The sequence below is a fragment of the Paralichthys olivaceus genome, chromosome 20 (genome assembly GCF_024713975.1).
Source record: "Paralichthys olivaceus isolate ysfri-2021 chromosome 20, ASM2471397v2, whole genome shotgun sequence".
NCBI classification, from domain to species: domain Eukaryota; kingdom Metazoa; phylum Chordata; class Actinopteri; order Pleuronectiformes; family Paralichthyidae; genus Paralichthys; species Paralichthys olivaceus.
In genome coordinates this window covers 1,918,660-1,943,748 of record NC_091112.1, presented here as the reverse complement: position 1 = coordinate 1,943,748, position 25,089 = coordinate 1,918,660, and the positions used below count along the sequence as shown (strand labels likewise).

At 39.3% G+C, this 25,089-nt stretch overlaps 3 protein-coding genes and 1 long non-coding RNA gene across 6 annotated transcripts; all 4 read right to left on the bottom strand.

The window, feature by feature from the left end:
- Nucleotides 1–451: 451 nt before the first annotated feature.
- Nucleotides 452–8,955, bottom strand: LOC138405883 (major histocompatibility complex class I-related gene protein-like). 3 transcript variants are annotated; one of them, XM_069516154.1, is made up of 8 exons: nucleotides 8,796–8,955; nucleotides 6,620–6,880; nucleotides 5,103–5,381; nucleotides 2,753–3,055; nucleotides 2,330–2,440; nucleotides 1,961–1,978; nucleotides 1,376–1,460; nucleotides 452–1,017 (listed from the first exon to the last, which is right to left on the bottom strand). In XM_069516154.1, the coding sequence occupies exons 1-7, from the start codon at nucleotides 8,848–8,850 to the stop codon at nucleotides 1,381–1,383; spliced, it is 1,107 nt and encodes a 368-aa protein (XP_069372255.1). In that variant the 5' UTR covers nucleotides 8,851–8,955; the 3' UTR covers nucleotides 452–1,017; nucleotides 1,376–1,380. The 3 variants fall into 3 exon arrangements, with proteins under 3 accessions (XP_069372255.1, XP_069372256.1, XP_069372257.1); XM_069516155.1 differs by lacking the exon at nucleotides 1,961–1,978; XM_069516156.1 differs by lacking the exon at nucleotides 5,103–5,381.
- A 1,035-nt stretch (nucleotides 8,956–9,990) lies between these two features.
- On the bottom strand, nucleotides 9,991–17,720 carry LOC138405882 (major histocompatibility complex class I-related gene protein-like). Its single transcript, XM_069516153.1, has 8 exons — nucleotides 17,563–17,720; nucleotides 15,361–15,621; nucleotides 14,016–14,294; nucleotides 11,843–12,145; nucleotides 11,424–11,534; nucleotides 11,055–11,072; nucleotides 10,470–10,554; nucleotides 9,991–10,111 (listed from the first exon to the last, which is right to left on the bottom strand). Exons 1-7 carry the CDS (start codon nucleotides 17,615–17,617, stop codon nucleotides 10,475–10,477), a joined length of 1,107 nt encoding a protein of 368 aa, XP_069372254.1. The 5' UTR covers nucleotides 17,618–17,720; the 3' UTR covers nucleotides 9,991–10,111; nucleotides 10,470–10,474.
- Nucleotides 17,721–17,964: 244 nt separating this feature from the next.
- On the bottom strand, nucleotides 17,965–24,904 carry LOC109623724 (major histocompatibility complex class I-related gene protein). The gene is made up of 8 exons (XM_069516158.1): nucleotides 24,772–24,904; nucleotides 22,598–22,855; nucleotides 21,699–21,977; nucleotides 20,549–20,851; nucleotides 20,133–20,240; nucleotides 19,764–19,781; nucleotides 19,179–19,263; nucleotides 17,965–18,819 (listed from the first exon to the last, which is right to left on the bottom strand). The coding sequence occupies exons 1-7, from the start codon at nucleotides 24,824–24,826 to the stop codon at nucleotides 19,184–19,186; spliced, it is 1,101 nt and encodes a 366-aa protein (XP_069372259.1). The 5' UTR covers nucleotides 24,827–24,904; the 3' UTR covers nucleotides 17,965–18,819; nucleotides 19,179–19,183.
- On the bottom strand, nucleotides 21,040–21,692 carry LOC138405886 (uncharacterized). The gene is made up of 2 exons (XR_011239553.1): nucleotides 21,440–21,692; nucleotides 21,040–21,293 (listed from the first exon to the last, which is right to left on the bottom strand). It is a non-coding gene; the product is annotated as an uncharacterized lncRNA (long non-coding RNA).
- Nucleotides 24,905–25,089: the final 185 nt, after the last annotated feature.

Sequence of the window (25,089 nt, the reverse complement as noted above, 5' to 3'; positions counted from 1 at the left end):
TGAATGAAGAGCAGAGGTCCACAACCACAGGATCATTCATGCTCATGACTTGTGGTTTTCAGCTGATGAACAATCCTACACAGGAAAACTGTTTTGGTCCAGATTCGACCTTCATCCCTCACATCCCACATCGGCCCACATGCGGTGGGGAATGATGGCACTTGGGTGTTCTGCTCCTTTTTCACCAGATCTGGGTCACAAGTCAACCTTGAATTTGTTTTGTGATATTATTTTACAAGTGGGCAACTTTAGAATCACATCCATTTTGTTTGGGCCACAAGAAGGAGACCAGAAGTGTCACATCATTACCTGAAGTGGTTCACATCCGCATGTTGTCTGGTCTGACTGTCTATGATGGACCTGTCCAGGTGAGTGTGTCTCAATAATGAACATTTGAGCTTTCACAGATGTGTTCAACTTTTCTACACATTGAATCACAAAGAGACAGAAATCCAAGAGAGTATCAGGGACTTTATTCAAAACACAAGTACAAAAGGAATGAAACAGCAAAGCACCTTCATTTAACATTCATTTATAAAAACCCAACACGTCAACGTTCACTTTCTACACTGTAAAAATGAAAACTTGGAATTGCGTTTTCTGCAATTTCTAAAAATATAACGAACAAATAAAATTTAATGCATTTGTAAACGTAGTAAAAGTATTTTCTTCAACTAACTTTACTTTGTTACATTTGTAAAGTTGCTGAATTTATGGTGACAAAACACAAAATAGTAAGTTTGTGCTGTGACACCTCTCACGTCTCATCAGGGGAAACGTGGCCCCACGTCATGAAGCTGAGTGTTCAGGTTGAATACAGGACAGAGATTCTGGATCTGCAGTTGCATATGTTGGCGGCTGTGGCTCAGGAGGTAGAGCGGATCGTCCACAGACACGAAAAAACCCTGACCCTGACGATCAGTTTATGATGTGAGTGATGAATAATCAGTGAACTCCCAGTGTAAGGGGGAGAATGTGGTGACACTGCTTCTTGTTCCAGTGCAAACGTCCATAAACCTAAAGTGAAAAAATAAAATGAAAGATTAAATGTTCAGTTCCACAAAGCCACGTATTTTATGTATTTACAGTATTGAGACCTAATATTTCCACGATTCCCTCATTTAACAGTGAAACCAAATTTTACTCAGGAAAAAAAAATGGTTTTATCAACATTTGAATTGTTGTGTCACTGCTGATATTTGAGCTTTAATTTCAACATTGAATCTGTTAACGTGAAGGTTTCTGATCTGTGCCTTGCTCTTAAAAATCTCTAATGATTGTTTTCATTCTAATTAAAACAGAGGTTTTACACATGATCACACACGTGTTACTTTGCACTTAGTTTAAGTTTTGTTGAACATATGGAGCAACTCACTGTGTTCAGGAGGACGTCTCACTTGGAGAATTAGAAACTTGTCCATCTGGGTTCAGAGGCATTAAGACGTTTGGATCATTTCCAGCTGTGAGGTCAGAAACACATCATGAGACCATCCTCCTCTGAACAGACACTTTTATTACAAACAACCAACACTGCAGGGAACAGTCCTGAAAACTCTCTTCAGCACAAAATGAAGCCTATTTAATCTACGGAGGCTTTTCTAGAGTCCTGCACTGGGTCAGGTTCCTGTGGGGAGCCTCAAATCCATTGAAAGAAATATTGGCAGTAGTGTGGACAAGGCCTAAGTGAGCATTTGTGGCAAATTTGAAGAAATTCCCTCAAAGCATTCTTGAGATATCGTGTTCACAAGATGGGGACGAACAGATGGACAGCCTGAAAACATAACGCCTCCCTGACTGGCGCCGGTGTGGACCAATAAAAAGTGGAGCAAAGAGGAGTTGGGGGTGTTTTATAAAACTGGACATGTTCGTACTTTCAGCTGCTGTGTCAACGTGACGTGACGTCCTAATAAAGCATATTAGTATAAAAAGAAAACAGAGTAGAAATAGAAGTTTTACTTACGAGATGGGGGACATTCAGCTGAAATAAAAAGAAAATACAAATAATTTCAGTTATTACAGTTAAAAAAACAAACAGAATTTTGTCTTTGTTTTTTCTAGTGGCGATCCTCCTCAAATGATCCACAATATACTGTCACTTTTTATTGTTTGTGTGCTGGACGTTGTGTGCGGAGCTTTTTATGAACAGTCTATGGTGCAGAGTGAAGTTAGAAAACTTTGTGTGAACCCTGCAGCTCTTGAAACAGATGTTGGTGTGTGAGGAACTGAAGTTTGTTTCATGAGGTTTGATCCGGACGAAGCATTCGTTAAAAAAGTCTGAAATAAAAACACCAGAAAAATATTGGACAAAGCTTCTGTGTTGGTCTCTCACCATTCCTCTTCCTGTACACGATGAATCCAGTGACAGCGAGGACGACAGCGAGAGCGACCACTGCAGCGACGATGATGATGATGATGATGGTGGTCACGTCAGTGGGCTTCTCTGTTGAGTGGAATAAAAAAACAAAGCATCACAACCTGAACAGATGAAGCAGGTTAGACGACAACAATCTCCCTGAACCACAATCCTGTACAATAGACACAACAAACACACACAGACAATCAACCTGTTTCTTTGTCCGGCTGTTGTTTTTAACACTGATCTAAATTTATTGATAAAAACTGATGAAAGAAAATGACCCAAAACCAACAGAGAGAAAACTTCTCCTGCTACACGTCAGCATACATGACCTGCAGGACTGTTAGTGGAAATGAAACGTGTGTTTCCCACCGTCATCACTGACTCAAGTCTCACCTCTGTTGGACTCCACTGAGTCTTTGTCCAGTGTTTTGACGATGTCCTCCTTCACACCAGAGATCTGGAACACACAGTCGTACCTCCTCCAGTCTTCAGGTGGGATTGATGAAACCTGCAGGTCAGTGCTCATCTGGAAGGTCCCGTCATGGTTGGGGAGGACCTCTCCGACGTACACGTCCTCATGAAGCTCCTCTCCGTCTTTCCTCCAGAACAACATGGCTGAGTCGGGGTAGAAACCTGTAGCGTGGCAGCTGACTGGAGAGGAGGGAGACTTCTGGAGGAGAGACATCGAGGGAAGCTCTGGGGAGAAAGAAGAAAGACAGTTTATGGGTCATTCTAATGTATTGTATACTAATAATACCATTCCTGTTTGATTCCATTGATTTAGCATCAGTCATGTCTGTTCATATACGAGACAAGTGAAGAACTGTGAGATGTGAGCGAGACAGAGGCTGAAGTGATGCAAAGACACTGGGGTGGACGATATGACGTCAGAGTAATATTACAGTATTTATTGAAAGGTGACAGTTTTATATCAGGATATTTATTTTCTTTATACAAACACAAAGTAAACCTCATGTACTGAACAGGTCCTGATAACTTCTGGGTCATGTTGGTATTTTTTGTTAAAGTGCAAAGTGAGCGCAGGTCAGTCGGGGGGTGAGGAGGGAGGACACTCGGGCTGTGTCTCAATTCAGGGGCGGTCTAACACATTCACAGTAACATGAGGTCACTGTGACCTTGACCTTTGACCTTCAGGCTCCAAAATCTAATCAATAACTAATCGATCTCTGAGTCCAAGTGAACGTTTGTACCAAATCTGAAGCTGATCTGATGACATCATGTTCAAGAAAAACATAAACATACTTTGTGAGGCCACCGTGACCTTGACCTTTGACCTTTGGCTACAAAAATCAAGTGAGTTAATCCTTGAGTCAAAGTGAATGTTTGCACCAAATCTGAGGAAATTCTCTAAAGACATTCTGGAGATATCGTGTTCACAGTGATGGGACGGACGGACGACCCCAGAACATAATGCCAACGGACACTAGGTGTCGCCAGAGCAGAGGCATAAAAAGAGCAGTGAGAGAGAGAGAGAGAAGGAGAAGGAGAAGGAGAGAGAGAGAGAGAGAGAGAGATTTTTCTTTCTCAGCCAGCTGGTCCACCGGCTCAGCTCCAACAGCACAGGGCACCCAGACCGTCCTCACACAATCCGGCCCCACCAAATTATAACTAAAGAAAAAGACAATTCCATCAACTATTGGACATCTGCAACCAAAACCCAAAGCAAACCCCAATGCTATTTGTCCCTAAACAGACAATACTCCATGGCAGATTATCTGAGCTCTGTCACTGACCCCAGACTGAGGAAAACGTTGACTATGTACAGACTCAGCAACCACAGCCTGGCCTTAGAGAGAGGCCGACACAGACAGACGTGGCTGTGTCTGCTCTGTCCACACAGACAGGTAGAGACAGAGCAGCACTTCCTGCTGCACTGTGACACATACACAGACATCAGAACACAGCTCTACACTCACTTTACACACACAACCCCAAATTTTGACAAACTCTCAGACCAAACTACTACATCATCTACTGGGAGAAAAAAGTGCCACTGCTGTAGAAGCTGTAAAATATGTGAGTGTCTGTCACAGGAGAAGAGAAAAGCTGCACAACAACCAGCTCACTGATGAAAATACTGATCATTAGATAGATACTGTTCTGTAATAATTACCTCTGTATGATACACACCTTATTTAAATTGATATATAGTACAGTTTTATTCATGTATAGTATAGTTTTATTCATGTATAGTATAGTTTTATTCATGTATAGTATAGTTTTATTCATGTATAGTATAGTTTTATTGATGTATAGTATAGTTTTGTTAATGTATAGTATAGTTTTATTAATGTATAGTTTTATTCATGTATAGTATAGTTTTATTCATGTATAGTATAGTTTTAATTGATTTAAAGTATAGTTGTAATTGATGTATAATTTATTATTTTGCTAAAATAATACATTGTTTTGTATTATTTTATTTTTATATTTTAACGCTTTGGCAATATTGTAATACACAGTCATGCCAATAAAGCTTATTGAATTGAGAGAGAGACAGAAAGGAGGGAAGGAGAGGGAGAGAGAGTGAGAAAGAGAGAGAGACAGACAGAGAGAGAGAGAGAGAGAAAGGAGGGAAGGAGAGAGAGAGACAGCGATGATGATAGAAAGTGAACAAACTGAGTCACAGCAGGTGTCTGTGTATCTGCTCTCGTTCACTGTGATGCCACAGAGTAAGAAATGAAAGAGGAACATCATGTTCATGGAGGTTATGTGATTTCACCTGTTCTCAGCAGAAAGCTCTTCCCATGCTCCACGAATATCTTCAGCCAGTAAGGACACTCCTGGGTTAAGGTGTTCTTAAAATCTGCAAGTTGAGCTTTATTATTATCCAACTGCAGTTTGATGATAACAGCCTGTGGTCTTTGAGCGATCCACGTCTCTGTCTCCAGGTCAAATGATATCAAGTCTTCTCCATCATAAGCACCCTGAAGATAACTTTTAACTTCTTCAGTCTCATCGTCCCATTCACAGCCAGCCATCTTCTGGAAAATGTGGACACCTGAGAGAGAGACAGAGATCTGAGCTGTTATTACACATCTTCATCACACACACACACACACACAGACTCACACACACACACACACACAGTTCATCTGCTCTGCTGAAGGTGGTGACATCATGTGAGCAGCAGCAACAGACCATGACTGTTTATAAAGATGGACGACACGTCTCCACTTCCTCCCACTGTCCAGGAACGAAGCCAAAATACAACAGATATGAACGCTGTCATCCAGAGCGATCGGTTATGGAGCAAAGGTACCGAGGTCTCGCTGGTACACACGCTCGACCAATCGGGAGTCAGTCTGTCAATAATAAACCCCACCCCCAGGTTTCTGTAGCATCAAACTAGAACATCACTCAGTCCAGTACAAACCTCCACCAAGGCCCAACACTCACCTCATGAAAACACATTTAAATTCACTAGAGACACGTTTTTATGACCAAGTTGCACAAACTCATAAATATCAGTCACTGAACATCTTATTTTTGAACAAGATCCATGAGTTACTCTGGGAAATCAAGGAAAATGTTGAAAAAGCTAAAGAGATAGAAAATATTCCTGGATCAGCTCCTGATCTGCAGCTGAATTTAAAGTTCTTCTCTGACCCATAACACATCCATCCACACAGTTTACTGCTCACACCAAATTCACAGTTGTTGATAAAGATTATTTTCTGCTGATCCAGTAATAAATGTCTTCTTCTGCACTACAGTATATAAATGTCTTCTGGCTTTGACACTGTGTTTGGGTAAATCTAATCCAACGTGTGATTCTCTGGTGTGTGTCTTATTTTGTGGACACACTGTGGTCAGCACAGTGACATGAATCTGCTGCTCTACTGTTGATTTGATATATTTCAGGTTCAAACTAATCATTCTGCTCGTTGTTGATTCTGGATTTTGTTAATGAATCAATCACTTGTTTAAACTGAAGCAAATATCAGAAAGTTGTGAAAATGTCTGTCACTGTATTTAATTCATCAGAAAGTAAGAGAAGCAACAAACTCTAATATTTAAGAAACTTCACAAAACATTTCAGATTTTTACTTGTTAAAAAATTAAAATCTATTGATCACATGTTTGATTAATTAGTAAATATTTGAGATCAAATCAAATAAATGAAAATGTGTGTGTGTGTGTGTGTGTGTGTGTGCGCGTGTGTGTGTGTGTGTGTGTGTGTGTGTGTGTGTGTGTGTGTGTGTGTTGTTATTATTAGAGAGTGAAACGTAAACAAACCTTCAGTCTGGTTGAAGAGTGCCTTTAAGATTTCAATGTAGACTTTGAAGTCCTGCTGGTGACCCAAAAAGTACTGAGTCAACCCCTTCCAGAACTCTGAATCTGTTGCCTTCAACATCCAGTCCTGTTTGAGTTCTACTTTCTTTGTGTTGCTGTCATAGTGACTGATCTGAACTTCATCAACATAACCAACAGCCACAAACTCTGGAAAGTTTGGGACTTGAGGGGACACAGTGAAGAAATACTTCAGAGAGTGAGTCCCTGCAAGAAAAAGTTAAAGTGACTTTAGTTTTCAGAATGTTTAATAAATCACTGCACTCAGAGTCAAGAAGACATGAAGCACATTCAACACAACTTCAGCATCTCTGTTGTGTGGTTAACAAACACAAAAATACATTGAGAGATAAAACGTCTGCTCCAGAGTCCAGACACTCTTTACTTTGAATTCTACGTCTTAAACATGGATTCAATCTAACGACTCAAAGATTCAATATGAGAAAATAATATTTTCTACTGCAGAGAATTTAATGTGAAGTGAAAACTACTTCAATTTCCAGTTACTACATGAGACATTTATTCTGAAAGTCCTCATTATCATATTCAAAATTCAGATTGTGAAATCATGAACATTTTGAACACAACATATGAGCTGTTAGTGGTTTCTCTCAGTCTATATATAAATATATATATATATTCCTCCATATATACACATATACATTTATACTGGACCCAGCTAACAAAACAAAGTGTGACGTTGTTACAGGAAGGGCTTGACTGTGTTTTAAATGTATAGAATGTAGATTTTTTAATATGTATGTTTGGCACTGATTCCAAAGATGTTAATGTCAAATACTTATGACAAAGACATGTAACTGAGACTTTATGTTTAAATGTTAAACCATCAGATTCATGATAAATAACTAGAACTGTAATAATGATACAAAGAAAACACAAATATTACCAAACAGAACTTGAATGAAGAAAATAAACATGTATGTTTTTTATCCCTGTTTTAAAATGTAAAGATAAATGCACATCTTCTTTGTTTATTGTGCACAAATGAAATTGGTGCATATGGACCAACACAAACACTGATACCTTCATATCTGAGACAGACTCATATCAAGCAGTCAGGCTTTAGTGCAGATGTGATCACATTAGAAAGTATGAACAGACATCTGTCATTTCTTCATTATGGAGGCAGCCTCATCATGAGTCTTTGTCTCCCTGCTTCTTTTCACTTCTATCATTTACATTCTAGATGAATTTGTGTTGTGTGTTAGTAATAATTTGTGTTGATGGTATTGGAGTAGGAGGTCACATTGATAACAGATCATTCATTAGTAATGTGTCATGTCAGTCATGTTACTCACGGTCTTTATGCCTAAATGAGGTTGAATATTGAACCAACAAAGCAGGAAGCTGTTTGTCCTCAGCACTTTCTGTATCTATGGAAACAGCGCCACCAACTGACCACAATAAAAACCAGAACTGAGTCGTCGCCTTATTTGTCAGTTGAGCCAGTTTAGATGAATAATTGAGGTGTTTGATGGGAAATGAATCATCAACCATTAAACAGATGTTCAAATATATGTATTTACATCAATAACAGTCTTGATTCATATCAACAGACTGAACCTGTTATTTCTCCACAACTTTTTATAAACCAACATGAAACACGAGACACGTCATGAAGAACTCAGTGAAATAATCAAGTTCATAATGTTTAGAACAGACAAGAAACTCTTGGTTTTCTCGCTGAGTTGAAACGTTGCTTCGTGTTTCACTGTTTCTTGATTTATCGGAGTCTGTTGGACTTTTTGCAGAATCGTTGCGTCATTTTGTCCAGAACCAGCTCGGACCGTGTCGATCTTAATGGTTCTGATCAAAGGACGAAATCAACTAATGGTCCGGATCAGAAGAAAGAAAAAGAAAAGTCACTTTTCAGTTCAGCTTTTCAGAAAGAGAACAGAAGCTTTCCTTCTTACATGAGATCCATGACATTTACTAACATGAACTTTGAAATCAGCTCTTTGAAACTTTATTCAACTTCTAAAATCTGAAGGAGCCAAACATCCAACATTACAACAGACCTTCAAATCATTGAAGTGTCTTTTAAATACACGGAGCATTTGTCTTTCATTTCAAATCAAATCAAGTAGAAACTAGAACTCACTTGCCGTCGCGCTGTGTGTTCCTGCCAGTAGAAGCAGGAAAAGTAAAGTGTGCATTGTGAGCGGTGCTATATTTCTCTTTGCTGGACTGAAGGTAGATGAGGTCTTCTGTCCACAGAGAGACGGACTGTGGCTCCAGAGACAAAAACAACGAGATAAGAGGACACACAGAGAGGAGGGGACATCACCTGAGCCAATGAGAATTCAGGATCAGCCTCTACGTCACTTAAATCCAGGTGAACCAACTGAGGTAATTAACGGAAGTGAAAGTAAAGTTCTGGTCGTGAGGATGTGTTTGTGTTGAATGAAGAGCAGAGGTCCACAACCACAGGATCATTCATGCTCATGACTTGTGGTTTTCATCTGATGAACAATCCTACACAGGAAAACTGTTTTGGTTCAGATTCGACCTTCATCCCTCACATCCCACATCGGCCCACATGCGGTGGGGAATGATGGCACTTGGGTGTTCTGCTCCTTTTTCACCAGATCTGGGTCACAAGTCAACCTTGAATTTGTTTTGTGATATTATTTTACAAGTGGGCAACTTTAGAATCACATCCATTTTGTTTGGGCCACAAGAAGGAGACCAGAAGTGTCACATCATTACCTGAAGTGGTTCACATCCACATGTTGTCTGGTCTGACTGTATATGATGGACCTGTCCAGGTGAGTGTGTCTCAATAATGAACATTTGAACTTTCACAGATGTGTTCAACTTTTCTACACATTGAATCACAAAGAGACAGAAATCCAAGAGAGTATCAGGGACTTTATTCAAAACACAAGTACAAAAGGAATGAAACAGCAAAGCACCTTCATTTAACATTCATTTATAAAAACCCAACACGTCAACGTTCACTTTCTACACTGTAAAAATGAAAACTTGGAATTGCGTTTTCTGCAATTTCTAAAAATATAACGAACAAATAAAATTTAATGCATTTGTAAACGTAGTAAAAGTATTTTCTTCAACTAACTTTACTTTGTTACATTTGTAAAGTTGCTGAATTTATGGTGACAAAACACAAAATAGTAAGTTTGTGCTGTGACACCTCTCACGTCTCATCAGGGGAAACGTGGCCTCACGTCATGAAGCTGAGTGTTCAGGTTGAATACAGGACAGAGATTCTGGATCTGCAGTTGCATATGTTGGCGGCTGTGGCTCAGGAGGTAGAGCGGATCGTCCACAGACACGAAAAAACCCTGACCCTGACGATCAGTTTATGATGTGAGTGATGAATAATCAGTGAACTCCCAGTGTAAGGGGGAGAATGTGGTGACACTGCTTCTTGTTCCAGTGCAAACGTCCATAAACCTAAAGTGAAAAAATAAAATGAAAGATTAAATGTTCAGTTCCACAAAGCCACGTATTTTATGTATTTACAGTATTGAGACCTAATATTTCCACGATTCCCTCATTTAACAGTGAAACCAAATTTTACTCAGGAAAAAAAAATGGTTTTATCAACATTTGAATTGTTGTGTCACTGCTGATATTTGAGCTTTAATTTCAACATTGAATCTGTTAACGTGAAGGTTTCTGATCTGTGCCTTGCTCTTAAAAATCTCTAATGATTGTTTTCATTCTAATTAAAACAGAGGTTTTACACATGATCACACACGTGTTACTTTGTACTTAGTTTAAGTTTTGTTGAACATATGGAGCAACTCACTGTGTTCAGGAGGACGTCTCACTTGGAGGATTAGAAACTTGTCCATCTGGGTTCAGAGGCATTAAGACGTTTGGATCATTTCCAGCTGTGAGGTCAGAAACACATCATGAGACCATCCTCCTCTGAACAGACACTTTTATTACAAACAACCAACACTGCAGGGAACAGTCCTGAAAACTCTCTTCAGCACAAAATGAAGCCTATTTAATCTACGGAGGCTTTTCTAGAGTCCTGCACTGGGTCAGGTTCCTGTGGGGAGCCTCAAATCCATTGAAAGAAATATTGGCAGTAGTGTGGACAAGGCCTAAGTGAGCATTTGTGGCAAATTTGAAGAAATTCCCTCAAAGCATTCTTGAGATATCGTGTTCACAAGATGGGGACGAACAGATGAACAGCCTGAAAACATAACGCCTCCCTGACTGGCGCCGGTGTGGACCAATAAAAAGTGGAGCAAAGAGGAGTTGGGGGTGTTTTATAAAACTGGACATGTTCGTACTTTCAGCTGCTGTGTCAACGTGACGTGACGTCCTAATAAAGCATATCAGTATAAAAAGAACACAGAGTAGAAATAGAAGTTTTACTTACGAGATGGGGGACATTCAGCTGAAATAAAAAGAAAATACAAATAATTTCAGTTATTACAGTTAAAAAAACAAACAGAATTTTGTCTTTGTTTTTTCTAGTGGCGATCCTCCTCAAACGATCCACAATATACTGTCACTTTTTATTGTTTGTGTGCTGGACGTTGTGTGCGGAGCTTTTTATGAACAGTCTATGGTGCAGAGTGAAGTTAGAAAACTTTGTGTGAACCCTGCAGCTCTTGAAACAGATGTTGGTGTGTGAGGAACTGAAGTTTGTTTCATGAGGTTTGATCCGGACGAAGCATTCGTTAAAAAACTCTGAAATAAAAACACCAGAAAAATATTGGACAAAGCTTCTGTGTTGGTCTCTCACCATTCCTCTTCCTGTACACGATGAATCCAGCGACAGCGAGGACGACAGCGAGAGCGACCACTGCAGCGACGATGATGGTGGTGGTGGTGGTGGTCACGTCAGTGGGCTTCTCTGTTGAGTGGAATAAAAAAACAAAGCATCACAACGTGAACAGATGAAGCAGGTTAGACGACAACAATCTCCCTGAACCACAATCCTGTACAATAGACACAACAAACACACACAATCAACCTGTTTCTTTGTCCTGCTGTTGTTTTTAACACTGATCTAAATTTATTGATAAAAACTGAAGAAAGAGAATGACCCAAAACCAACAGAGAGAAAACTTCTCCTGCTACACGTCAGCATACATGACCTGCAGGACTGTTAGTGGAAATGAAACGTGTGTTTCCCACCGTCATCACTGACTCAAGTCTCACCTCTGTTGGACTCCACTGAGTCTTTGTCCAGTCTTTTGACGATGTCCTCCTTCACACCAGAGATCTGGAACACACAGTCGTACCTCCTCCAGTCTTCAGGTGGGATTGATGAAACCTGCAGGTCAGTGCTCATCTGGAAGGTCCCGTCATGGTTGGGGAGGACCTCTCCGACGTACACGTCCTCATGAAGCTCCTCTCCGTCTTTCCTCCAGAACAACATGGCTGAGTCGGGGTAGAAACCTGTAGCGTGGCAGCTGACTGGAGAGGAGGGAGACTTCTGGAGGAGAGACATCGAGGGAAGCTCTGGGGAGAAAGAAGAAAGACAGTTTATGGGTCATTCTAATGTATTGTATACTAATAATACCATTCCTGTTTGATTCCATTGATTTAGCATCAGTCATGTCTGTTCATATACGAGACAAGTGAAGAACTGTGAGATGTGAGCGAGACAGAGGCTGAAGTGATGCAAAGACACTGGGTGGACGATATGACGTCAGAGTAATATCACAGTATTTATTGAAAGGTGACAGTTTTATATCAGGATATTTATTTTCTTTATACAAACACAAAGTAAACCTCATGTACTGAACAGGTCCTGATAACTTCTGGTTCATGTTGGTATTTTTTGTTAAAGTGCAAAGTGAGCGCAGGTCAGTCGGGGGGTGAGGAGGGAGGACACTCGGGCTGTGTCTCAATTGAGGGGCGGTCTAACACATTCACAGTAACATGAGGTCACTGTGACCTTGACCTTTGACCTTCAGGCTCCAAAATCTAATCAATAACTAATCGATCTCTGAGTCCAAGTGAACGTTTGTACCAAATCTGAAGCTGATCTGATGACATCATGTTCAAGAAAAACATAAACATACTTTGTGAGGCCACCGTGACCTTGACCTTTGACCTTTGGCTACAAAAATCCAGTGAGTTAATTCTTGAGTCAAAGTGAATGTTTGCACCAAATCTGAGGAAATTCTCTAATGACATTCTGGAGATATCGTGTTCACAGTGATGGGACGGACGGACGACCCCAGAACATAATGCCAACGACCACTAGGTGTCGCCAGAGCAGAGGCATAAAAAGAGCAGTGAGAGAGAGAGAGAAGGAGAAGGAGAGAGAGAGAGAGAGAGAGAGATTTTTCTTTCTCAGCCAGCTGGTCCACCGGCTCAGCTCCAACAGCACAGGGCACCCAGACCGTCCTCACACAATCCGGCCCCACCAAATTATAACTAAAGAAAAAGACAATTCCATCAACTATTGGACATCTGCAACCAAAACCCAAAGCAAACCCCAATGCTATTTGTCCCTAAACAGACAATACTCCATGGCAGATTATCTGAGCTCTGTCACTGACCCCAGACTGAGGAAAACGTTGACTATGTACAGACTCAGCAACCACAGCCTGGCCTTAGAGAGAGGCCGACACAGACAGACGTGGCTGTATCTGCACTGTCCGCACAGACAGGTAGAGACAGAGCAGCACTTCCTGCTGCACTGTGACGCATACACAGACATCAGAACACAGCTCTACACTCACTTTACACACACAACCCCAAATTTTGACAAACTCTCAGACCAAACTACTACATCATCTACTGGGAGAAAAAAGTGCCACTGCTGTAGAAGCTGTAAAATATGTGAGTGTCTGTCACAGGAGAAGAGAAAAGCTGCACAACAACCAGCTCACTGATGAAAATACTGATCATTAGATAGATACTGTTCTGTAATAATTACCTCTGTATGATACACACCTTTTTTAAATTGATATATAGTATAGTTTTATTCATGTATAGTATAGTTTTATTCATGTATAGTATAGTTTTATTGATGTAAAGTATAGTTTTAATTGATGTATAATTTATTATTTTGCTAAAATAATACATTGTTTTATATTATTTTATTTTTATATTATAACACTTTGGCAATATCGTAATACACAGTCATGCCAATAAAGCTTATTGAATTGAGAGAGAGAGAGAGAGACAGACAGAGGGAGAGAGAGAGAGAGAGAGAGAGAGAGAGAGAGAAAGGAGGGAAGGAGAGAGAGCAATGATGATAGAAAGTGAACAAACTGAGTCACAGCAGGTGTCTGTGTATCTGCTCTCGTTCACTGTGATGCCACAGAGTAAGAAATGAAAGAGGAACATCATGTTCATGGAGGTTATGTGATTTCACCTGTTCTCAGCAGAGAGCTCTTCCCATGCTCCACGAAAATCTTCAGCCAGTCAGGACACACCTGGGTTAAGGTGTTCTTAAAATCTGCAAGTTGAGTTTTATCATTATCCAACTGCAGTTTGATGATAACAGCCTGTGGTCTATGAGCGATCCACGTCTCTGTCTCCAGGTCCAATGATATCAAGTCTTCTCCATCATAACCACCCTGAAGATAACCTTTAACTTCTCCAGTCTCATCGTCCCATTCACAGCCAGCCATGGCCTGGAAAATGTGGACACCTGAGAGAGAGACAGAGATCTGAGCGGTTATTACACATCTTCACCACACACACACACACACACACACACACACACACACACACACACACTCACACACACACACACACACACACACACTCACACACACACACACTCACACACACACACACACACACACTCAGGTTTCTGTAGCATCAAACTAGAACATCACTCAGTCCAGTACAAACCTCCACCAAGGCCCAACACTCACCTCATGAAAACACATTTAAATTCACTAGAGACACGTTTTTATGACCAAGTTGCACAAACTCATAAATATCAGTCACTGAACATCTTATTTTTGAACAAGATCCATGAGTTACTCTGGGAAATCAAGGAAAATGTTGAAAAAGCTAAAGAGATAGAAAATATTCCTGGATCAGCTCCTGATCTGCAGCTGAATTTAAAGTTCTTCTCTGACCCATAACACATCCATCCACACAGTTTACTGCTCACACCAAATTCACAGTTGTTGATAAAGATTATTTTCTGCTGATCCAGTAATAAATGTCTTCTTCAGCACTACACTATATAAATGTCTTCTGGCTTTGACACTGTGTTTGGGTAAATCTAATCTAACGTGTGATTCTCTGGTGTGTGTCTTATTTTGTGGACACACTGTGGTCAGCACAGTGACATGAATCTGCTGCTCTACTGTTGATTTGATATATTTCAGGTTCAAACTAATCATTCTGCTTGTTGTTGATTCTGGATTTTGTTAATGAATCAATCACTTGTTTAAACTGAAGCAAATATCAGAAAGTAGTGAAAATGTCTGTCACTGTATTTAATTCATCAGAAAGTAAGAGAAGCAACAAACTCTAATATTTAAGAAACTTCACAAAACATTTCAGATTTTTACTTGTTAAAAAAATTAAAATCTATTGATCACATGTTTGATTAATTAGTAAATATTTGAGATCAAATCAAATAAATGAAAATGTGAGTGTGTGTCTGTGTGTGTGTGTGTGTGTGTGTGTGTGTGTGTGTGTGTGTGTGTGTGTGTGTGTGTGTGTTGTTATTATTAGAGAGTGAAACGTAAACAAACCTTCAGTCTGCTTGAAGAGTGCCTTTAAGATTTCAATGTTGGCTTTGAAGTCCTGCTGGTAACCCAAAAGGTACTGAGTAAACCTCTCCCAGAACTCTGAATTTGTTGCCTTCCACAGCCAGTCCTGTTTCAGTTCTGTTTTCATTGTGTTGCTGTCATAGTGACTGATCTGAACTTCATCAACATAACCAACAACCACAAACTCTGGAAAGTTTGGGACTTGAGGGGACGCAGTGAAGAAATAATTAATAGAGTGAGTCCCTGCAAGAAAAAGTTAAAGTGACTTTAGTTTTCAGAATGTTTAATAAATCACTGCACTCAGAGTCAAGAAGACATGAAGTACATTCAACACAACTTCAGCATCTCTGTTGTGTGGTAAACAAACACAAAAATACATTGAGAGATAAAACGTCTGCTCCAGAGTCCAGACACTCTTTACTTTGAATTCTACGTCTTAAACATGGATTCAATCTAACGACTCAAAGATTTAATATGAGAAAATAATATTTTCTACTGCAGAGAATTTAATGTGAAGTGAAAACTACTTCAATTTCCAGTTACTACATGAGACATTTATTCTGAAAGTCCTCATTATCATATTCAAAATTCAAATTGTGAAATCATGAACATTTTGAACACAACATATGAGCTGTTAGTGGTTTCTCTCAGTCTATATATAAATATATATATATATATATATATATATATATATATATTCCTCCATATATACACATATACATTTATACTGGACCCAGCTAACAAAACAAAGTGTGACGTTGTTACAGGAAGGGCTTGACTGTGTTTTAAATGTATAGAATGTAGATTTTTTAATATGTATGTTTGGCACTGATTCCAAAGATGTTAATGTCAAATACTTATGACAAAGACATGTAACTGAGACTTTATGTTTAAATGTTAAACCATCAGATTCATGATAAATAACTAGAACTGTAATAATAATACAAAGAAAACACAAATATGACCAAACAGAACTTGAATGAAGAAAATAAACATGTATGTTTTTATCCCTGTTTTAAAATTTAAAGATAAATGCACATCTTCTTTGTTTATTGTGCACAAATGAAATTGGTGCATATGGACCAACACAAACACTGATACCTTCATATCTGAGACAGACTCATATCAAGCAGTCAGGCTTTAGTGCAGATGTGATCACATTAGAAAGTATGAACAGACATCTGTCATTTCTTCATTATGGAGGCAGCCTCATCATGAGTCTTTGTCTCCCTGCTTCTTTTCACTTCTATCATTTACATTCTAGATGAATTTGTGTTGTGTGTTAGTAATAATTTGTGTTGATGGTATTGGAGTAGGAGGTCACATTGATAACAGATCATTCATTAGTAATGTGTCATGTCAGTCATGTTACTCACGGTCTTTATGCCTAAATGAGGTTGAATATTGAACCAACAAAGCAGGAAGCTGTTTGTCCTCAGCACTTTCTGTATCTATGGAAACAGCGCCACCAACTGACCACAATAAAAACCAGAACTGAGTCGTCGCCTTATTTGTCAGTTGAGCCAGTTTAGATGAATAATTGAGGTGTTTGATGGGAAATGAACCATCAACCATTAAACAGATGTTCAAATATATGTATTTACATCAATAACAGTCTTGATTCATATCAACAGACTGAACCTGTTATTTCTCCACAACTTTTTATAAACCAACATGAAACACGAGACACGTCATGAAGAACTCAGTGAAATAATCAAGTTCATAATGTTTAGAACAGACAAGAAACTCTTGGTTTTCTCGCTGAGTTGAAACGTTGCTTCGTGTTTCACTGTTTCTTGATTTATCGGAGTCTGTTGGACTTTTTGCAGAATCGTTGCGTCATTTTGTCCAGAACCAGCTCGGACCGTGTCGATCTTAATGGTTCTGATCAAAGGACGAAATCAACTAATGGTCCGGATCAGAAGAAAGAAAAAGAAAAGTCACTTTTCAGTTCAGCTTTTCAGAAAGAGAACAGAAGCTTTCCTTCTTACATGAGATCCATGACATTTACTAACATGAACTTTGAAATCAGCTCTTTGAAACTTTATTCAACTTCTAAAATCTGAAGGAACCAAACATCCAACATTACAACAGACCTTCAAATCATTGAAGTGTCTTTTAAATACACGGAGCATTTGTCTTTCATTTCAAATCAAATCAAATCAAGTAGAAACTAGAACTCACTTGCCGTCGCGCTGTGTGTTCCTGCCAGTAGAAGCAGGAAAAGTAAAGTGTGCATTGTGAGCGGTGCTATATTTCTCTTTGCTGGACTGAAGGTAGATGAGGTCTTCTGTCCACAGAGAGACGGACTGTGGCTCCAGAGACAAAAACAACGAGATGAGAGGACACACGGAGAGGAGGGGACATCATCTGAGCCAATGAGAATTCAGGATCAGCCTCTACGTCACTTAAATCCAGGTAAACCAACTGAGGTAATTAACGGAAGTGAAAGTAAAGTTCTGGTCACCAGATGTGGGTCACAAGTCAACCCTGAATTAGTTTGTGATATTATTTTACAAGTGGGCAATTTGAACTTTCACAGACGTGTTCATCTTTTCTACACATTGAATCACAAAGAGACAGAAATCCAAGAGAGTATCAGGGACTTTATTCAAAACACAAAAGGAATGAAACAGCAAAGCAGCTTCATTTAACATTCATTTATAAAAACCCAACACGTCAACGTTCACTTTCTACACTGTAAAAATCAAAACTTGGAATTGCGTTTTCTGCAATTTCTAAAAATATAACAAACAAAGAAAACTTAATGCATTTTGTAAACGTAGTAAAAGTATTTTATTCAACTAACTTTACTTTGTTAAATTTGTAAAGTTGCTGAATTTATGACGGCAAAACACAAAATAGTAAGTTTGTGATGTGACACCTCTCACGTCTCATCAGGGGAAACGTGGCCTCACGTCATGAAGCTGAGTGTTCAGGTTGAATACAGGACAGAGATTCTGGATCTGCAGTTGCATATGTTGGCGGCTGTGGCTCAGGAGGTAGAGCGGATCGTTCACAGACACGAAAACTACCCCTGACAGCTCAGTGGACAATGTGTGTGATTGACATGTGACAGAAAAAACACTTTGTGAACGAGTGAATGTGACTGAATGTGAACGGTAAAGTGTCTGAGTGGTCGATAAGACAATATACTCAGTAAAAGTAACAATCCTTATTTGATTTACCAATATTTTAACAAACATTTCATCAGAGGTAAGTTCACATTTCTTATTTTGACTAAAAGATCAAATTTAATCGATGCCACCATTTATATTTCATATTTGTCAGTAGTTTTTAATATGTGTTATTTGTATTTTGATAAATGTCTGACCCTGACGATCAGTTTATGATGTGAGTGATGAATAATCAGTGAACTCCCAGTGTAAGGGGGAGAATGTGGTGACACTGCTTCTTGTTCCAGTGCAAACGTCCATAAACCTAAAGTGAAAAAAAGAAAATGAAAGATTAAATGTTCAGTTCCACAAAGCCACGTATTTTATGTATTTACAGTATTGAGACCTAATATTTCCACGATTCCCTCATTTAACAGTGAAACCAAATTTTACTCAGGAAAAAAAAATGGTTTTATCAACATTTGAATTGTTGTGTCACTGCTGATATTTGAGTTTTAATTTCAACATTGAATCTGTTAACGTGAAGGTTTCTGATCTGTGCCTTGCTCTTAAAAATCTCTAATGATTGTTTTCATTCTAATTAAAACAGAGGTTTTACACATGATCACACACGTGTTACTTTGCACTTAGTTTAAGTTTTGTTGAACATATGGAGCAACTCACTGTGTTCAGGAGGACGTCTCACTTGGAGAATTAGAAACTTGTGCATCTGGGTTCAGAGGCTTAAAGACGTTTGGATCATTTCCAGCTGTGAGGTCAGAAACACATCATGAGACCATCCTCCTCTGAACAGACACTTTTATTACAAACAACCAACACTGCAGGGAACAGTCCTGAAAACTCTCTTCAACACAAAATGAAGCCTATTTAATCTACGGAGGCTTTTCTAGAGTCCTGCACTGGGTCAGGTTCCTGTGGGGAGCCTCAAATCCATTGAAAGAAATATTGGCGGTAGTGTGGACAAGGCCTAAGTGAACATTTGTGGCAAATTTGAAGAAATTCCCTCAAAGCATTCTTGAGATATCGTGTTCACAAGATGGGGACGAACAGATGAGCAGCCTGAAAACATAACGCCTCCCTGACTGGCGCCGGTGTGGACCAATAAAAAGTGGAGCAAAGAGGAGTTGGGGGTGTTTTATAAAACTGGACATGTTCGTACTTTCAGCTGCTGTGTCAACGTGACGTGACGTCCTAATAAAGCATATTAGTATAAAAAGAAAACAGAGTAGAAATAGAAGTTTTACTTACGAGATGGGAGACATTCAGCTGAAATAAAAAGAAAATACAAATAATTTCAGTTCTTACAGTTAAAAAAACAAACAGAATTTTGTCTTTGTTTTTTCTAGTGGCGATCCTCCTCAAACGATCCACAATATACTGTCACTTTTTATTGTTTGTGTGCTGGACGTTGTGTGCGGAGCTTTTTATGAACAGTCTATGGTGCAGAGTGAAGTTAGAAAACTTTGTGTGAACCCTGCAGCTCTTGAAACAGATGTTGGTGTGTGAGGAACTGAAGTTTGTTTCATGAGGTTTGATCCGGACGAAGCATTCGTTAAAAAAGTCTGAAATAAAAACACCAGAAAAATATTGGACAAAGCTTCTGTGTTGGTCTCTCACCATTCCTCTTCCTGTACACGATGAATCCAGTGACAGCGAGGACGACAGCGAGAGCGACCACTGCAGCGACGATGATGGTGGTGGTGGTGGTCACGTCAGTGGGCTTCTCTGTTGAGTGGAATAAAAAAACAAAGCATCACAACCTGAACAGATGAAGCAGGTTAGACGACAACAATCTCCCTGAACCACAATCCTGTACAATAGACACAACAAACACACACAATCAACCTGTTTCTTTGTCCGGCTGTTGTTTTTAACACTGATCTAAATTTATTGATAAAAACTGAAGAAAGAAAATGACCCAAAACCAACAGAGAGAAAACTTCTCCTGCTACACGTCAGCATACATGACCTGCAGGACTGTTAGTGGAAATGAAACGTGTGTTTCCCACCGTCATCACTGACTCAAGTCTCACCTCTGTTGGACTCCACTGAGTCTTTGTCCAGTCTTTTGACGATGTCCTCCTTCACACCAGAGATCTGGAACACACAGTCGTACCTCCTCCAGTCTTCAGGTGGGATTGATGAAACCTGCAGGTCAGTGCTCATCTGGAAGGTCCCGTCATGGTTGGGGAGGACCTCTCCGACGTACACGTCCTCATGAAGCTCCTCTCCGTCTTTCCTCCAGAACAACATGGCTGAGTCGGGGTAGAAACCTGTAGCGTGGCAGCTGACTGGAGAGGAGGGAGACTTCTGGAGGAGAGACATCGAGGGAAGCTCTGGGGATAAAAAGAAGAAAGACAGTTTATGGGTCATTCTAATGTATTGTATACTAATAATACCATTCCTGTTTGATTCCATTGATTTAGCATCAGTCATGTCTGTTCATATACGAGACAAGTGAAGAACTGTGAGATGTGAGCGAGACAGAGGCTGAAGTGATGCAAAGACACTGGGGTGGACGATATGACGTCAGAGTAATATCACAGTATTTATTGAAAGGTGACAGTTTTATATCAGGATATTTATTTTCTTTATACAAACACAAAGTAAACCTCATGTACTGAACAGGTCCTGATAACTTCTGGGTCATGTTGGTATTTTTTGTTAAAGTGCAAAGTGAGCGCAGGTCAGTCGGGGGGTGAGGAGGGAGGACACTCGGGCTGTGTCTCAATTCAGGGGCGGTCTAACACATTCACAGTAAGATGAGGTCACTGTGACCTCGACCTTTGACCTTCAGGCTCCAAAATCTAATCAATAACTAATCGATCTCTGAGTCCAAGTGAACGTTTGTACCAAATCTGAAGCTGATCTGATGACATCATGTTCAAGAAAAACATAAACATACTTTGTGAGGCCACCGTGACCTTGACCTTTGACCTTTGGCTACAAAAATCAAGTGAGTTAATCTTTGAGTCAAAGTGAATGTTTGCACCAAATCTGAGGAAATTCTCTAAAGACATTCTGGAGATATCGTGTTCACAGTGATGGGACGGACGGACGACCCCAGAACATAATGCCAGCGGCCACTAGGTGTCGCCAGAGCAGAGGCATAAAAAGAGCAGTGAGAGAGAGAGTAAGAAATGAAAGAGGAACATCATGTTCATGGAGGTTATATGATTTCACCTGTTCTCAGCAGAGAGCTCTTCCCAAGCTCCAGGAACTTCTTCAGCCAGTAAGGACACACCTGGGTTAAGTAGTTCTTATTATATGCAAGTAGAGCTTTATTAGTATCCCACTTCAGTTTGGTGATGACCGCCTGTGGTGTTGGAGCGATATACGTCTCTGTCTCCAGGTCCAATGATATGAAGTCTTCTCCATCATAACCACCCTGATGATAACCTTTAACTTCTTCAGTGTCATCGTCCCATTCACAACCGTGCATCCACTGGTAAATGTGGACACCTGAGAGAGAGACAGAGATTCAATTCAATTCAATTTTATTTGTATAGCGACAAATCAAAATATAAATTATCTCAAAGCACTTTACATAGAAGATCAGGACCTTAAAATCAAAATATAAAGAAACCCAACAGTTCCCACAATGAGCAAGCACTTTGACGACTGTGGAGAGGAAAACCTTGGTAATTTGACATTTTCTGTTGCTGTTCGTACATGGGCCTGTCTATGAACAGATATGAGCTTGAGAGACTTTGTTTGGACGCTTGCTACAGAGACTTGAAAATACCTAAGAGATGTAAATTTGAAACCTTTGTTTTTTGTCTTTTATTCTGTTATAGTTTTCACGGTGTCTGCTGATGTGAGAGAGAAAATAAAACTTCAAAAGATCAGAACATCTGTATGATGCGTGGTCACTATTCATTGGACCGGTGTAGTTATACCAAGTTGCACAAACTCATAAATATCAGTCACTGAACATCTTATTTTTGAACAAGATCCATGAGTTACTCTGGGAAATCAAGGAAAATGTTGAGATTTGTACTTGTTAAAATAAATAAGTTTGTGTGTGTGTGTGTGTGTGTGTGTGTGTGTTGTTATTATGAGAGAGTGAAACGTAAACAAACCTTCAGTGTGGTTGAAGCGTTCCTTTAAGATTTCCATTTCGACTTTGAATCTCTGCTGTGCATCGAAAGCCTTCCGAGTGTGACTCTCCCAGTACTGTGAACCTGTCTTCAACATCCAGTCCTGTTTGGGTTCTGCTTTCATTGTGTTGCTGTCATAGTAACCGATCTGAACTTCATCAACATAACCAACAGCCACAAACTCTGGAAAGTTTGGGACTTGAGAGGACCCAGTGCAGAAATACTTCAGAGAGTGAGTCCCTGCAAGAAAAAGTTAAAGTGACTTTAGTTTTCAGAATGTTTAATAAATCACTGCACTCAGAGTCAAGAACACATGAAGCACATTCAACACAACTTCAGCATCTCTGTTGTGTGGTAAACAAACACAAAAATACATTGAGAGATAAAACGTCTGCTCCAGAGTCCAGACACTCTTTACTTTGAATTCTACGTCTTAAACATGGATTCAATCTAACGACTCAAAGATTTAATATGAGAAAATAATATTTTCTACTGCAGAGAATTTAATGTGAAGTGAAAACTACTTCAATTTCCAGTTACTACATGAGACATTTATTCTGAAAGTCCTCATTATCATATTCAAAATTCAAATTGTGAAATCATGAACATTTTGAACACAACATATGAGCTGTTAGTGGTTCCTCTCAGTCTATATATAAATATATATATATATATTCCTCCATATATACACATATACATTTATACTGGACCCAGCTAACAAATCAAAGTGTGACGTTGTTACAGGAAGGGCTTGACTGTGTTTTAAATGTATAGAATGTAGATTTTTTAATATGTATGTTTGGCACTGATTCCAAAGATGTTAATGTCAAATACTTATGACAAAGACATGTAACTGAGACTTTATGTTTAAATGTTAAACCATTAGATTCATGATAAATAACTAGAACTGTAATAATAATACAAAGAAAACACAAATATGACCAAACAGAACTTGAATGAAGAAAATAAACATGTATGTTTTTATCCGTGTTTTAAAATGTAAAGATAAATGCACATCTTCTTTGTTTATTGTGCACAAATGAAATTGGTGCATATGGACCAACACAAACACTGATACCTTTATATCTGAGACAGACTCATATCAAGCAGTCAGGCTTTAGTGCAGATGTGATCACATTAGAAAGTATGAACAGACATCTGTCATTTCTTCATTATGGAGGCAGCCTCATCATGAGTCTTTGTCTCCCTGCTTCTTTTCACTTCTATCATTTACATTCTAGATGAATTTGTGTTGTGTGTTAGTAATAATTTGTGTTGATGGTATTGGAGTAGGAGGTCACATTGATAACAGATCATTCATTAGTAATGTGTCATGTCAGTCATGTTACTCACGGTCTTTATGCCTAAATGAGGTTGAATATTGAACCAACAAAGCAGGAAGCTGTTTGTCCTCAGCACTTTCTGTATCTATGGAAACAGCGCCACCAACTGACCACAATAAAAACCAGAACTGAGTCGTCGCCTTATTTGTCAGTTGAGCCAGTTTAGATGAATAATTGAGGTGTTTGATGGGAAATGAATCATCGACCATTAAACAGATGTTCAAATATATGTATTTACATCAATAACAGTCTTGATTCATATCAACAGACTGAACCTGTTATTTCTCCACAACTTGTTATAAACCAACATGAAACACGAGACACGTCATGAGGAACTCAGTGAAATAATCAAGTTCATAATGTTTAGAACAGACAAGAAACTCTTGGTTTTCTCGCTGAGTTGAAACGTTGCTTCGTGTTTCACTGTTTCTTGATTTATCGGAGTCTGTTGGACTTTTTGCAGAATCGTTGCGTCATTTTGTCCAGAACCAGCTCGGACCGTGTCGATCTTAATGGTTCTGATCAAAGGACGAAATCAACTAATGGTCCGGATCAGAAGAAAGAAAAAGAAAAGTCACTTTTCAGTTCAGCTTTTCAGAAAGAGAACAGAAGCTTTCCTTCTTACATGAGATCCATGACATTTACTAACATGAACTTTGAAATCAGCTCTTTGAAACTTTATTCAACTTCTAAAATCTGAAGGAACCAAACATCCAACATTACAACAGACCTTCAAATCATTGAAGTGTCTTTTAAATACACGGAGCATTTGTCTTTCATTTCAAATCAAATCAAGTAGAAACTAGAACTCACTTGCCGTCGCGCTGTGTGTTCCTGCCAGTAGAAGCAGGAAAAGTAAAGTGTGCATTGTGAGCGGTGCTATATTTCTCTTTGCTGGACTGAAGGTAGATGAGGTCTTCTGTCCACAGAGAGACGGACTGTGGCTCCAGAGACAAAAACAACGAGATAAGAGGACACACAGAGAGGAGGGGACATCACCTGAGCCAATGAGAATTCAGGATCAGCCTCGACGTCACTTAAATCCAGGTGAACCAACTGAGGTAATTAACGGAAGTGAAAGTAAAGTTCTGGTCGTGAGGATGTGTTTGTGTTGAATGAAGAGCAGAGGTC

What these genes read in the sequence shown, in the direction of transcription:
- LOC109623724 (XM_069516158.1), bottom strand. Translation starts at nt 24,826, where the DNA reads ATGCACACTTTACTTTTCCTGCTTCTACTGGCAGGAACACACAGCGCG. An exon ending in AACACACAGCGCGACGGCAA is followed by an intron (nt 22,856 to 24,771) that starts GTGAGTTCTAGT and finishes TTTTTCTTGCAG; the next exon opens with GGACTCACTCTCTGAAGTAT. An exon ending in GAGCTCTCTGCTGAGAACAG is followed by an intron (nt 20,852 to 21,698) that starts GTGAAATCATAT and finishes TTTTATCCCCAG; the next exon opens with AGCTTCCCTCGATGTCTCTC.
- LOC138405883 (XM_069516154.1), bottom strand. Translation starts at nt 8,850, where the DNA reads ATGCACACTTTACTTTTCCTGCTTCTACTGGCAGGAACACACAGCGCG. An exon ending in ACTCTTCAACCAGACTGAAG is followed by an intron (nt 5,382 to 6,619) that starts GTTTGTTTACGT and finishes TCTCTCTCTCAG; the next exon opens with GTGTCCACATTTTCCAGAAG. An exon ending in GAGCTTTCTGCTGAGAACAG is followed by an intron (nt 3,056 to 5,102) that starts GTGAAATCACAT and finishes CTTTCTCCCCAG; the next exon opens with AGCTTCCCTCGATGTCTCTC.
- LOC138405882 (XM_069516153.1), bottom strand. Translation starts at nt 17,617, where the DNA reads ATGCACACTTTACTTTTCCTGCTTCTACTGGCAGGAACACACAGCGCG. An exon ending in ACTCTTCAAGCAGACTGAAG is followed by an intron (nt 14,295 to 15,360) that starts GTTTGTTTACGT and finishes TCTCTCTCTCAG; the next exon opens with GTGTCCACATTTTCCAGGCC. An exon ending in GAGCTCTCTGCTGAGAACAG is followed by an intron (nt 12,146 to 14,015) that starts GTGAAATCACAT and finishes CTTTCTCCCCAG; the next exon opens with AGCTTCCCTCGATGTCTCTC.